Below are 14,670 nucleotides of genomic sequence, written 5' to 3'. Positions count from 1 at the left end.
TATTGTCAGAAACAAGAATGATCGTAAGATACTGACTTTGCTTATACAAGATAGAAATACTTTTGAAAATGAAAGAGTAAATCTAAAGAAAATTTTGACTGTTTCTTAGGCATTAACTAATATCGCAAGTTTTTTTTAGTAACCTTTAGTGTTTTATACAAATGAATATTAGGGAAAAATCTAAGAAAGCTAATTGATTAATTTTCAGCAAAGCCTTAAGGTGCCATTGTCATTTGCTGTATTTATTTATTTATTTATTTTTATTTTTGAGACAGAGTCTCACTCCGTGGCCTAGGCTGGAGTGCATGGTGTGATCTCAGCTCACTGCAACCTCTGCCTTCCAGGTTGAAGCGATTCTCATGCCTCAGCCTCCTGAGTAGCTGGGACTACAGGTGCATGCCACCAAGCCCGGCTAATGTTTGTATTTTTAGTAGAGATGTGGTTTCACCATGTTGGCCAGGCTGGCCTCGAACTCCTGACCTCAAGTGATCCTCCTGCCTCGGCCTCCCAAAGTGCTGGGATTACAGGAATGAGCCACTGTGTCTGGCTACCATTTGTTTTTGACCATATGAGTTTGAGTCGAAAATATAAAGCACAGTTTCATTTATAGAGAATCATCTAGGATTTCTTCATTAGCTCGTGTACAAAGCCCAGACTCCTAAGGCATTGGGAGCATTAAAGGATTTCCATAACATCCAGCATCTTTTTTGACTTTCTACTGCTACTCTTCTGTAGCTGTCTTAATGCATTAATGAAATTGATAATGAACACCTTGCCATTTCCTGACCTCTTTTGTACTTCCATACCTCTACAGATTTTTTCATGACATTCTCCTGTTTCTTTAAATGCCCTTTATTTCTTCTTTCAATTCCAGCTACAACCAATAAACATTACTTCCACTCTGTTACCTAGTACTTTTTAACTTGTTTATAGCCTTTAGAAGATGCCCTTATTTATTGTCTTTTTTTCTTCTTCTAAATTAATAATGTTTGTATAGATATTATGTGACAGACTGCAAACACCCATCTGACTTAATTCAATCTTCAGGACAACCCTATGAGCTAGATACTATTTTCACCCCAGTTTTCAGGTGAAGAAGCTAAGGTACTGAGAGGATAGAGTAACTTGCCCTGTGTTGCCCTGCTAGCAGGTCACAGAGCTGGGCCTTGAACCCAGGCCACCTGACTCCAGGGCCATTTTCTTAATATTCTGCCTCTCAAAACTATTTAACTGAATGAATGAGCTTTAAAACTAAAGTTCAGATTTTTATTTTCCAGCAAAATTTGCATGTTTTTTAACATCAGTTTAAAACATTCTATCTTATTTTAATATGAAAGTTTTATAACATTTAAGGATATTGTAGAATTCAACAAGAGGAGGAAGAAATGTAATTCTATCACCATAACACAAATTACTATACTTGGCTTGCGTTCTCGTCCACACTTCTTAGAGTGTTTTTAATGTTGTTTGATAAGAATTTTATAATACAGTTAGTTTCATGTTTTTCTTCATAAGGGATTTTGAAAAAATAAATATATGTGACAGAGAAGTAAAAAAATACTGTCTTTGACTCACTAATTTTTTATCAGAGAAAAATACGCAATGATGTTTGATGAGCCTGTTCTCCTGCAAGCTGGGTGGTGGTACGTAGCATGGGCCCGAGTGTCAGGACCCAGCAGTGACTGTGGATCTCATGGACAGGCGTCTATTACCACAGATGATGGGTAAGTAAATGCCCAAGTGTTACTTAAGCAATTCTTATTTTTGTTAGAGGAATATTGTTTTGAAACCTCAGAGGACTTTCAGCAGGATTCAAAAGCTTAGGAAGACTAGAGCATGATATAACTGCTAAAAATTAAATTCATGTAACCTCATGCCAAATTAAGGTCTAGACAGAACAAGGAAAGAATAAGACCACTGTACTTTGCTCCTGTCAGATAGTATTTGTATATATTTCTGGTTATTACATAGTTTATGAGCTTGATTACCAAATTAGAAATTATATAGAGGAAGGTGACAAGGATAATGAGGAGTTTGGAACCGTAAAAAAGAAGTAGATATGTGATATTAAATTTGATAATGCATGAGAAAGCAGTTTAAAATTTCAAAGCTTCAGCAATGTGTGTTATTTTAATAAAATATAGGGAAATTTTGCTGTTTTAAAATAACTTTCATGTATAGAGTAGTTTTCAGTTTATACTTTCTTATGTTTTATCTGATTTGATGCCCTCGATAGCTTTGTGAAGCAGTTATTGGCCCCATTTTATACTCCAGGGACTACAGAAATAAAAAAGGTGAAATTACTTGCTATTTCCTGAGAGACTTGTGGTTAAAACCACATTCAGACCTGTAACCTGTTGACTCTAAATCCAACGTTTCAAATATTCTAATACTGTGATTTATGTATTCTAAAGGACTATCATTTGTAAGATAAATTCAGTTTATTCTTGATTACTCCTGAGCATAAACTATTTGAAATCGGTTGAAGTTATATAACAGTATATATTTCAGTGCAGGTCAGTTCATAACAAAGCTGACCAAGAAAGAAATAGACTTATTTGTGAGGTGAATTACCTGTTGTTAAATATTTGAGGAGACTACTGTAGAAACATCACATCTGTTGTTGTGTGCATCCCTTCAACTTAAGAACGTATTTAGAACTAAGAGACTACTTTGACTCTGGACTGTATGATTTTCTTAGACTGTTCATTTAGACTTGGAATGTCATGGCACACTGAGGCTAAAGCTTATCATTCAGCTAGTCAAGCAGATATTATACTACTACTTGTAAGCAGAAATTTTAGAAGTTTCCTGCTGTGGTTGAAAGCTCAGTTGGAGAGCTAGGAGGGACAGGACAGCTGCTCATTTAGGAGTCCTAAACGGGTTCAGTTCTTTCATTTTACTGACTAACCCATTCAGAGCTAGAATGAAAATCTAGAAAATACCTTTTTGCTTTTCTTTATTTAAAAGAGTGAATCATTTTCATTGACATAAGGTTTGAAAATATGTTTCTTAAATTTCTTATTTCCTGTGATGATCATGTTGTTTTTGGTGTCATTGTTTTCTCTTCTTAGGGTTGTTTTCCAGTTCAAGAGTTCAAAGAAATCAAATAACGGTACAGATGTTAATGCTGGTCAGATACCTCAGTTATTATACAGGTATTTACCATATTTATACTGAATTAGTATGGTTTATTATTTTGCTATAATGAAGTAGAATCATTACAAAATATGCGGCATAATAGGGAGAAATTATTTGAAGCATTCAGCAATTATAATATGCCAGTAGAACTATAAATATATTTAAGAAAAACAGTTAATATTTTGTATGTTTTTAAACATTTTCCACAGAGGATTAATTTTAAACTTTGCCTGATTACTCAGATTATCTGTATTATACCAATAACAATATTTTACTGACTTAAAAAAATCTATCCACTGATTTTCTTTAATTTCGAATGTTATAAAAGAATAAAATTTGTCTTAGAGAAGTGAGATTCCAAGGAAGATAGGGAGGACTGTAGATGCAGGCCTGGTTGATATATTGTAATCTCATAAGATTGATAAAATGAGTTGGAAAATTCCCTACTGTTGGTAAATTTTCACCTTTAGCTGAAATACCAAATAATAACTTGCTCATATAAAAATATTTATATTTTTAACATTATGTAAAAATTTTAACTTACAATCATTTAAACATGTATAAAGGCATATGCCTGTGTGTGTGTCTTATTTATTTCTAGACTACTGCAATACTGTTAGAATAAAGAATTCAAATGGATATAAACCGTCACTAAAAAATGTTGTCATTTGTTAAGCAGTAAAAAAATCAAAGGAAATGGTCTAGAATAGTGATTCTATCTCCCTGTCTTTCTTTCTAGTAATCACTTAATGAATCTAGATGGTTACAAACCTTATTTTTCCCCAAAAGGGATTTTTGTTTGTTTGGTTTTTATGCAATGTGCAATCTGTTACAGTTACTCTTTGTAATATGTAGCTTTACGAACATAACATGTTGCATTGGGCTACTCCTAGGTACTCACTGGTTGAATAACTTTTAAATAACAGCATTAATAATAGCATTACTAGAGAATACAAGTTATATGTTATATAAGTTATATATGTTCTCTAACAAGAGGAAAAAGCCTCTACTACTCAGTCTTGCAAAGGTAGGATTTAAAGGAAGTGCCCATATGCTAAAAGCCTTGTTTAGCTTGGAAAAATGTTTCAAAAAAGCCCTGTATTGGCATTTTACCTGGCAAAAAAATTTAAATATATAATTTATTTTCCCATTCAAAAATGCATAATATACTTTAAAAGGAAAAAATGACATTGGACATCCTAACATAATTTTATGTGTGTCTACTACCTTTAGACTTCCAACCAGTGATGGCAGTGCTTCGAAAGGCAAACAGCAAACCAGTGAACCTGTACACATTTTAAAGAGGTCTTTTGCAAGAACTGTCTCAGTGGTAAGCCATTTTTTTTATTTCAGCTTTTCTCTTCAGTCCTCAGATACATTTTGATGTTTAGAGTTTAGCTGCTATTCTAAGTTTATCTCAGCCTAGATTTATAAACTCAGATTTGGTTTTGTATTAGCATTTATATTCTAGACCACAGATAATGTATACTTTAAATCATAGAAAAATGGAGGTGTTGCCTGTGATTTTAACGTGACCGGATGAATTGGCCTTGCTGTTTTTGAAATAAATAACTGGTTGCTTTTCTAATAAATCATGTATGATTGCATATGCTGAATGAATTAGAAAATGAAGGAAAAGTTGAGGATGGTGCTGACCCAAAAAAGCGTTACTACTACTTGAGGAACTAGGTGGAAGAGTTGCATATCTAGGTAGGAAGTTTGTTGAACCACTTGCCATCCCCATTGTACACTTGAAGAAGCACAGTGCCATTGAGGTTAACGGTGCAGAATGGAAAGTCAGCATGATGTAAATAAATGGAAGTTTAAATTAAGGTCTAGATCTCTCATGTATTAATTGAGGATTCTTATGTATGTTACCTAAGTAAATTACATCATAGCATTTTGAATTTCTAATGTGGTAAGGGGTATAAGATGTTTTTGGAACTGTAAGATACCATCCGAATGTGATTTATTAATGTAGCTAGTAGTCTTTCATATTAGTAAAATGCATAGGAAGAATGTTTCTTTCCCTTTTAAATTTATTTTTTAACCCACTAAGTGAATATATATTCCTAGTAGGAATGAGATAAGTATGCTAAAAGTATATGAAAGTTTTTTCCCCCATTCCCATTATCACCATATATACCTACTATTTACATTTTGGTGTATATCTTCCCAGACCATTTTTATATGCAGACAAACTTATTAGTATGTATCAAATGCAGGATGCTCTACAACATGCTTGTTTGTTTCTCATGATACTTACAGTTTTCATCTTTTTTAGAAAATTTCATATTATATATCATGGACATCCTTCCCTGGCAGTACATTTGGCTCTCTCAATCTTTTCTGTTTGCATAGTATCCCATAGAATGATATTAGTCTAATTTATTCAACCCGATTCCTATCAAAGAACCACTTTGATTCTCATTTTTTACTGTTTCATCTTACTTCATGAGCATCTATTCACATGTATCTTTAAATACTTGTGTGCTTATGTGCATACTTCTACTGGAAATGTGCCCATTTAAATTTTGATATATCCTCTCAAAGTTGACCTTCCAAAAGAGCCATGGCAGTTTGTAGAGCTTGTGCTTTGAATAAGAGACTATGAGAACTTTGCCTTCTTGGTAACTTTACATCCTATTAGTATTAAGTTGAGTTTGGTATCTTTTGTTTCAAATAAGGATCTTTGACTCTGTTATGCTTTCTCTTGTGATCTCATTTTCTGTGCTTGGTAACGCCTTTGTATTTACGTCTAAGTGGTTTTGTGGCCATTAGGTAATTGCAGACTTTATATACAAAACTTTTTCAGTCATTTCTTTAAAAAGTAAACTATAGGGCTGAGCACATTGGCTCACACCTATAATCCCAGCACTTTTGGAGGCCGAGGCAGGAGGATTGCTTGAGCTCAGGAGTTCAAGACTAGCCAGCACAATGTAGTGAAACCCCCGTCTACCAAAAACTTAAAAATTAGCTGGGTATGGTGGTGCACACCTGTAGTCCCAGCTGCTTGGGAGGCTGAGGTGGTGGGAGGATAGCTTGAGTCCAGGAGGTTGAGGTTGCAGTGACCCATGATCACACCACTGCATTCCAGCCTGGGTGATAGAGGAAGACTCTATCTCACAAAAAATAAATAAAATAAAATAAAATAAAATAGATTATATAAACTCATTTTCAGGAGGTCTGGGATTTGGTGGGAATGGGGCAATAAGTGCTCTGCTTTGAGATTCAGATAGTGTCTGTCATCATGTAACCATGATAAAACCAGAAGACTAGCTAGAACTGCCAAGAAAATCTACCATCTTAAACTCATATGCTACAATTTTAAATAATCAAAATAGGAATTTTTTAGTATTTTCTAGTCAATTTTTATCTTCTATTAATGTATTTAACAATAATTGACTATAGTTTGTATTGCAAATTTTAATATGTAGACATAAAATAAGTTTTTTGATAGTATCAATATATCTTAATACTAAAACTCTTTTTTTACTACAGTGACTGTAAAAAGCTTTTTCTTTCAAGTAAACATGCATTGTTTTATAAGTGTTTCTCATTTTTCCCTTGTTTATATGATAAGCTAGATAGCTTGATGGCAGGAAAACTGAAATATTTATTTTTAAATAGGTAAATATTGAAGAATGTTGTTTTTATAAATGCTTAACTACTTTACCTTTTTTGTAACAAAGTTACTGTCAAGGGTAGTTTAGTAAATGAACTATAAAAGTGTCGGGCTCAGTAAAAAAAATTCAAGTAAAAAAGTCAGTAAAAAAATTCAAGAGAAAGTTTTGAAGTTATCTGCCATTGCCTTTCCATTTGATTCAGTTTCTGGTATCATTTGAATTAATCGTTGTCTGTTTTTTCATATTCTGGATTAGGAATGTTTTGAGTCATTGTTGAGTATTCTTCACTGGAGCTGGACCACCTTAGTCTTAGGAGTTGAAGAACTTCGAGGATTAAAAGGATTCCAGTTCACAGCTACACTTCTAGATTTAGAGAGACTGCGCTTTGTGGGTACCTGTTGTCTGAGGTTGTTGCGTGTCTATACCTGTGAAATTTACCCAGTGTCAGGTATGATGCATTTTTTTAAATGACTGTAGGGAGAAAATATTAGAGACATTGAGAAGATTTACTTTGAGATAACTGAGCATTCATGACCCCCAGCTGCCTTTAAGCTGCTTCTAAAATAAGGGGAGAAAGTCAGCTTGCTCTGATGCTTATGTATTTGCTTATAAAGAATAAAATAGATTACGTGTCATTCTGATAACAAAAATAATAGTGGGCCAAAATTAAATAATCTAATAAAGTTTAATTTTAAACAAATTCTGTCAAATAGAAATATTTTGAACAAGCAATTTGGACTTAAATGCTGAAACTAGATTTTTATTCACCCTCCCATTTAGATTAAAAAAATAATTTGGGACTACACTTAATCTCTAAGTTGTTTTGTTTCTAAGATATGAGTACTTGTGATATTTAGCTGTATAGGGAATTACTGAGTTATATTGATTGTTTTCATGCATATTTAATATTTTGCTTAATTATCAATCTGCTTTTTTTCCCCTCAAAGCTACAGGAAAAGCAGTTGTAGAAGAAACTAGCAAATTAGCAGAGTGTATTGGAAAAACCAGAACTTTGTTAAGAAAAATTTTATCAGAAGGAGTTGATCACTGCATGGTGAAATTGGATAATGATCCTCAAGGATATCTCAGTCAACCCCTGAGTCTCCTAGAAGCTGTCCTTCAGGAGTGTCATAATACTTTCACTGCCTGCTTTCATTCTTTCTACCCAACTCCTGCCTTACAGTGGGCTTGCCTTTGTGATCTGCTGAATTGTTTGGATCAGGTAACTTAAGTTTGTAAAATGTTAGTTGAAAATCTGATATATTGCTTTATTCTCTTCAAGAAAATAAATTGCAGTGCCCTATCTTCTTAACTTGTATAAAAGATAAATTAGGAAATTGTTTGGTGTACATGACTTACATAAGCACAGTTTAAAATGTTTTAAATCTGCTTCATGATCTTTTAATTACAAAATTGGTAGGCACATTGTGCAGTTGCTGATTGGTCTTTGAATTGGCATGAGTGATTCTGAAAGAGGGAGAGAGGAAAAGAACCGTAGTGACCAGGTGAGAGCAGGGATAGCACCAGGAGGCCCCTGCCACCCTTGTCTGTGAGAACAGGAAGAAGAGAGAGCTGCAAGAACAGGCATACTAGCGTTGTTCATTCATTCATGAGGAAGCCACAACCTTTGTAAACCTTTATGCACCAAGTCACAGTGTTTCACAACACCCGAGGTAAAACACTGACAGAACTACAGGGAGAAATAGACTCACATTGACAGCTGGGGACTTTTAACGCTCCTCTTTCAGTAATTAACAGAGGATCTAGGCCAAAAAATTCAGCGATACAGATTTGAACAGTATTGTCAGCCACCTTGATCTAACTGACATTTATCAAACAGGACATGAAACTACAAAATACATATTCAAGTACACATGATTTTTAAAAGAAATATTTGGGACCGTTCACCAAGGTAGATCATATGCTAGACCATAAAATAAGTCTTAATAAATTTCAAAAGATTAAAATGTGAAAGAATATATTTTCAGACTACAATAGAGTTAAAGTAAAAATCCATAGCAAAAGATATCAAGAAAAGCACCAAACATTTGGAAAATGACAGCACTTCTAAGTAAGCAGTTGATTGAAGAAGTTATGAAGGAAATTTTAAAATGTTTCACATAGATAAAAATATGATATTAGAATTTGTGGGATTTAGCTAAAACATTGCTTCAAAGAGACCTTTATACCCTTAAATGCTTATATGAAGAAGACAGGTTTAAAATTGGTGACCTAAGCTTCTGTGTTAAGAATCTAGAAGGCAAAGCAAATCTAACCCAAAGTTAGAAGAAGGAAGGAAATAATAAAGATAAAAGCAGAAATCAATGAAATAGAAAGTAGAGAAAATTAACAAAGCTAAAAGTTGGTTTTTTGAAGAAAAAAAAATTGGTAATCTCCTAGCAAACCTGATTGGGAGAGAAGAGAGAAAGAAAAAACATGAAATACCATAATCAGAAATGAAATAGGGGTTCACCAGGCATGGTGGCTCATGCCTGTGATCCCAGCACTTTGGGAGGCGGAGGTGGGTGGATCACTTGAGGTCAGGAGTTTGAGACCAGTCTGAGCAACATGGCAAAACCCTATCTCTACCAAAAATACAAAAATTAGCCAGGCATGGTGGCACACAGCTGTAATCTCAGCTACTCGGGAAGCTGAGGCACGAGAATCGCTTGAAGAAGGCGGGAGATGAAAGTTACATTGAGGTAAGATTGTGCTACTGCACTCCAGCCTGGGTGACAGAGTGATACTCCATCTCAAAAAAAAAAAAAAAAAAAAAAAAACCAAAGAAAGAAAGAAATAGGGAATATCACTATAAACAACTTTATACTGGTGAATTTTTCAGCCTTAGAGGAAGTTGACAAATTCCTTGAAAAATATAATTTTATCAAAACTAACACATTAAGAAATAGAAAAATCTGAATTGCCTCATATCCATTTAAAACTTAGCAAATACTTTCCTACAAAGAAAATTTCAAGTCCAAATATTGTCATTTATGAATTCTGTTAAACATTAAAAAAAGAAATAATGTCAACCTTTTACAAACTCTTTTGGAAAATATAGGAGGCAATACTTCCCAAATAATTTTATGAGTTTAGCTTTATCCTATACCAAAACCTAACTAAGATACTACAAGAAAAAATTGCAGATGAATATCACTCAGAAATAGATGCTCTTTAAATATTACCAAACCAAATTGAGCATGTAAATAATATATCATGACCAAGTGGGATTTATCTTAGAAATGCTAAGTTAGTTAAATAATTGAAAATCGATGTAATTTACCATGTTAACTGAAAAAAAGAAGGCAAGTTGATGATTTCCTCAATAGCTACAAGAACAATGGTTGATGAAACTAGCAGTTATTCGATGATGAAAACCTCTGAGGATATAAGGAAACTCCTAAATCCGATAAAGCGATATTTACCATAGAATCTACGCTAACAACATCCCACTTACTGGTGAATTCTGAATATGCCCCTAAGTTTGGAAACAAGACATGTGGTATCTACACTCACCACTTCTGTTCAACAGTGCACTGGAAGTCCTAGACCTCCCCACCCTCCTTCGTGAAAAATTCATTGTCATCACTTGTAACTCTGCGTCCATTTAGCAGGGTAGTATATTTTAGCACTCAATTTCCAGGGGCAAGATTATTGCCTGGACTAGTGCACAACTTAATTACCTCTCACTCTGAACCTTCCCAGTCAGATACGGTTCTTTTCTTCTTTGCTACAGAACAGGCTAGGTTTAGCAAATGTTGGTTTAACATATGGAATGTTACTCTGCTTTTATGCTTAACTTTGTAACACAGATGTTTGAAGATCTAGGTAATGTGTATGCAGTTTTGTGAATTAGGGTATCCTGTGTTGGTTTTAATGCTTTGTTATAAAAGTTTATAAGTATGCTACTAATTTTTCTTGATAAACTGTGAAATGTGATAATGTAATTTTGTGACCTCAGTGAAATGTGGTTATAGTAGCACAGATTTATAATTTGCATCATTTATTATTTGAGAAAAATAGTCTCAGTCCATACTGAAAATGACTTATATATATTCTAATTGGGGCCTTTTTGGCATCTCCATTTGAAACAGTGCTAGGGAGTACTGTGATTGTGAGGATATGAAAATATAAAAATGCTCACTTACTAGAGGACAGGAGGCTGATTTTTCTTGACCAGACTTAATTTTTCATCTTCATTGAACAGTAACTTAAACAGTTGTTTTTTTAATGTATTGATGTAGTATTATTCTATAACAAGACAATTTAAGTGACCGAGTGACAGAAAATTTTGGTATAATTTAAAAGATGGTTTACCTTTTATGTATCCAGAAACATAGATTATACTGATGCTATCTTTTTTGGTGGTGATGGGGCATATATTTTTGTTTTTAAAAGGATATCCAAGAAGCAAACTTCAAGACATCAAGTAGCCGACTCCTAGCAGCTGTTATGTCAGCTCTGTGTCACACATCTGTTAAGCTGACTTCCATCTTCCCGATTGCGTATGATGGAGAAGTATTACTACGATCAATTGTTAAACAAGTTAGCACAGAGAATGACTCAACACTAGTTCATCGTTTTCCCCTTTTGGTGGCACATATGGAAAAACTTAGCCAGGTAGGTCTTTCTCTGAAATCTCTTTTATACTGAGGCAATAAAACTGTAAATGGAAGTGTGTTTAGCTTTTTGCTTGTTCTTCTCTATTAAGTATATTTACAAAATGATTATTTAATGAATGACATCTGTTTTTGAAATAATATTTTTAAAAAATTTCTATATTTACCTATAAAATGAAGTTTTTTTGCTCTAATGGTTTAAATAATCACTCACCTTTAAAAAAATTTGAGAGTTATACAATAGATACCTACATATTGGTTTTTCCTGAACCATTTGAAGGTAAGTTGCAGATACTTTACATTCTAATATAATATTTTAGATTTCTAAGATAGAATGATAAGAAAATAAAGGATTTTTAAAATACCTTCTTAATAACACTTTGGTATATTAAAATAAGCACTGTAAATAATAGGGATAGGAAATATTCAGATAAATCATTTTCATGCTGGAAATCAGCTACGTTAATAATCTTTTCCCTTTTTTTCTGAAAAATAAAGTATTTTTCCTTTATTGAGACCTTATGACTTCTTGAAATTTTTCTACTGGTAGGGGTCGGAATTTTCTTATCTCCACTTAGGAAATCAAATACAGTAGAAATTATAAAACTACATAGGAATCATAAGTATGTACAAAAAGAATTTTGTTAAAAAATTGATTTACACAGACTAGAGTTGATTATAGCTAAATATACTGGAATTTATTATCTCAGATTAAGATCTTGTCCTATAGAAGAAACTTTTTATTTTTGTTTTTTAAGACGAGCTCATTCTGTCACCTGGTCTACAGTGCAGTGGTGCCATCGCAGTTTACTACAACCACAACCTCCTAGACTGAAACGATCTTCCCACCTCAGCCTCCCAAGTAGCTGGGACTAAAGGCACATACTACCACACCCGGCTAACTTTTTAAAAAAACATTTTGTAGAGACAAGGTCTTACTATGTTGCCCAAGCTGGTCTCAAACTCCTGGCTTCAAGTGATCCTCCCATCTCAGCCTCCCAAAGTGCTGGGATTGCTGACACCACGCCCAGCCAAAAAAGCTTTTTAAATTGAAAGAATAGTTTTCTGTCTGTCATATAGGATTGTAAATGGAAAGTTAAATAAGAGAATAAAATATGACTCAAAGCTAATGAAAACGTTTTGTAAATGTGTGGTACTTTGATACATAGAGACAGATAATTCATAAAAGAACTTCTAAGTGAAAAGTAGATACAGTGGCTCCACGTATAACCAGAAAGATTTGTAGAAATTGACTCTGGCTCCAAAGTCTGAATTTTAAGAGTATCAGAAAAACAAGATTTTCAAATTGAGTATTCCTATGAAGGAAAATGAAACAATATCTTAGAGCTTTTTCTTATGTATCATAGAGTGAAGAGAATATCTCAGGGATGACAAGCTTCCGTGAAGTTCTGGAGAAAATGCTGGTCATTGTTGTGCTACCAGTCAGGAACAGCCTGAGGAGAGAAAACGAACTCTTCTCCTCCCACCTTGTCTCGAACACCTGTGGATTACTGGCCAGCATTGTCAGTGAACTGACAGCATCAGCCCTGGGATCTGAGGTAATACATTATATTTTGACACTGGATAAAAAGCACATGTGTAAGTGTTTTACACAGTTTCTTTTTTCATCTATTTTGGCTTTCCAGAAGCTAATTGCAGATTGGATTAGCAACCCCAATGCATTGTTTTTCTTTTTTGCCCTTCTCTCTACTTCCTACTTGCTCCAATTTGTTACTTCTCCCTCACCAGTTTACCCAACATCCACAGGAATATAAAGTATACATTTTCCTCATAGAGCAGGTTGTCATCTGCCACATTGCACAAGCCCACCACCATGCCCCGGGAAAAGCAAAGCTAGTTGTCACTGCTGGGAGATGAGTAACGTCCACTCAACTGACCCTAGAGAAATACATATTTAAAATCGGAATAGTAATTTTTATTTCACCTCTATCACAGGTTTTTTGAAATTGCAGTAAAATATACATAATATAAAATTTGCCATTCTAATCATTTTTATGTGTACAGTTCGGTGGCATTAAATGCATTCACTTTGTTGTACTTAGTTGTACATTGTCACGAAGTTTTCAAAGTATGAAGTGTTATTATGTTTGAGAAAATCACTTTGAAAGTGCCTTTACAATTTATACAGTAACATTATTTTATTCCATTTCACTGTCTTACTCTTTCTTATAACTTAACTGAATGTTTTGATTGAATTTGGGGAATGTTTCTGTTTTTTCCTCCTAAAAAACAGACAGTAGATTGGTTTGGAAAATCATGTCCTAATGTGAAATATCTTACATCATTCAAATGAATGTTTAATAACCAGCATGTATTCAGTGACCCTAGCTCTCAAGTTCTTGTCAAGGAACTTCTTTTCTCTATTTTACTTTTATAATTCCTAATCTTTGCTTTTTCTTTTAAATTTATTTTAACACCTATTCTGAATTAACCCATCCAGTGTATATGCATTATTGATTCATTATAACAGTTTAGCCTTTAGAATTTGTGGTTCATTGCATATACTTGAGCTAATTTTAGTCCCTCATCCTGGGAAGCACTTTCTAAGTTTCTTGGTTAACTTTGAGTTTGGCCTTGGAGACTATTGCAGCCCTTGTCAGAAACTTTTTAATTTTTTATATTTGTTCATTTAGTCTACAATACCTTCCTACTCTGCAGGATGCAGGAAAGTCTGTAATGTGTAGATCCCCTTCCAAAGTTTACTAAAGAGTTCTCCCCTTTAAACTTACCTTTCCAATGAAAAAGAATACCAAAAGTTACAGGGTGCCTGGTATACAACTTTGGGAGTTCCCACAGGTCCTGGCTTAGAGATGAATATTTGTTTCTCAGAGCAGTTTGCAGTTTTTGTTAGAATCATAAACATCCATTTTTTTCTCTATTTAGTCTCCCAAAATTCTGCAGCCAGCTTAGATTAGAAGTAGGTTTTGTAAATAAAAAGAGCAGTTTCAACCCAAAATAAGTTCTCTAATCCTCTCTAGTGAAAGTCTATAATTAGTATAGTTGCACATGTGTGTGTATGTATTCAAATATTGAATGCTGTTACGGAAATATCGCTGTATATATTCGTAGTATTCAATCTTAGGCTATAGACCATTTTCTTCAAATGAAGTCTTGCAAATTCACAGGTGAGAGGAGAGAGGACATAGTCTGGTTGAAGAGGGGAACCATAAATTTACCTCTTCCTTGCATACCTTTCTCTGCAGAATATCTAGAGCTCTATGTCGCATAGTTTGAAAACTGTTGATCTATAGAATTTCGATGAC

At 33.9% G+C, this 14,670-nt stretch overlaps 1 protein-coding gene across 20 annotated transcripts in view; it reads left to right on the top strand.

The window, feature by feature from the left end:
• MYCBP2 (MYC binding protein 2) overlaps window positions 1-14,670 on the top strand; it is a 1,055,480-nt gene that overhangs the window by 904,994 nt on the left and 135,816 nt on the right. For 19 of the 20 annotated variants that reach the window (XM_050766397.1, XM_050766404.1, XM_050766413.1 and 16 more), the window contains 7 exons: window positions 1,590-1,724; window positions 3,075-3,158; window positions 4,375-4,471; window positions 7,023-7,215; window positions 7,715-7,989; window positions 11,166-11,387; window positions 12,754-12,945. In XM_050766397.1, the coding sequence (XP_050622354.1) occupies window positions 1,590-1,724; window positions 3,075-3,158; window positions 4,375-4,471; window positions 7,023-7,215; window positions 7,715-7,989; window positions 11,166-11,387; window positions 12,754-12,945 (1,198 nt within the window). The remainder of the gene's footprint in view (window positions 1-1,589; window positions 1,725-3,074; window positions 3,159-4,374; window positions 4,472-7,022; window positions 7,216-7,714; window positions 7,990-11,165; window positions 11,388-12,753; window positions 12,946-14,670) is intronic. The other variant, XM_050766398.1, reaches the window with a different exon arrangement.

Source organism: Macaca thibetana, chromosome 17 (assembly GCF_024542745.1).
Source record: "Macaca thibetana thibetana isolate TM-01 chromosome 17, ASM2454274v1, whole genome shotgun sequence".
Taxonomy (NCBI): domain Eukaryota; kingdom Metazoa; phylum Chordata; class Mammalia; order Primates; family Cercopithecidae; genus Macaca; species Macaca thibetana.
Note: the sequence above shows the minus strand (reverse complement) of the source record. Positions and strands in the feature narration are given on the sequence as shown.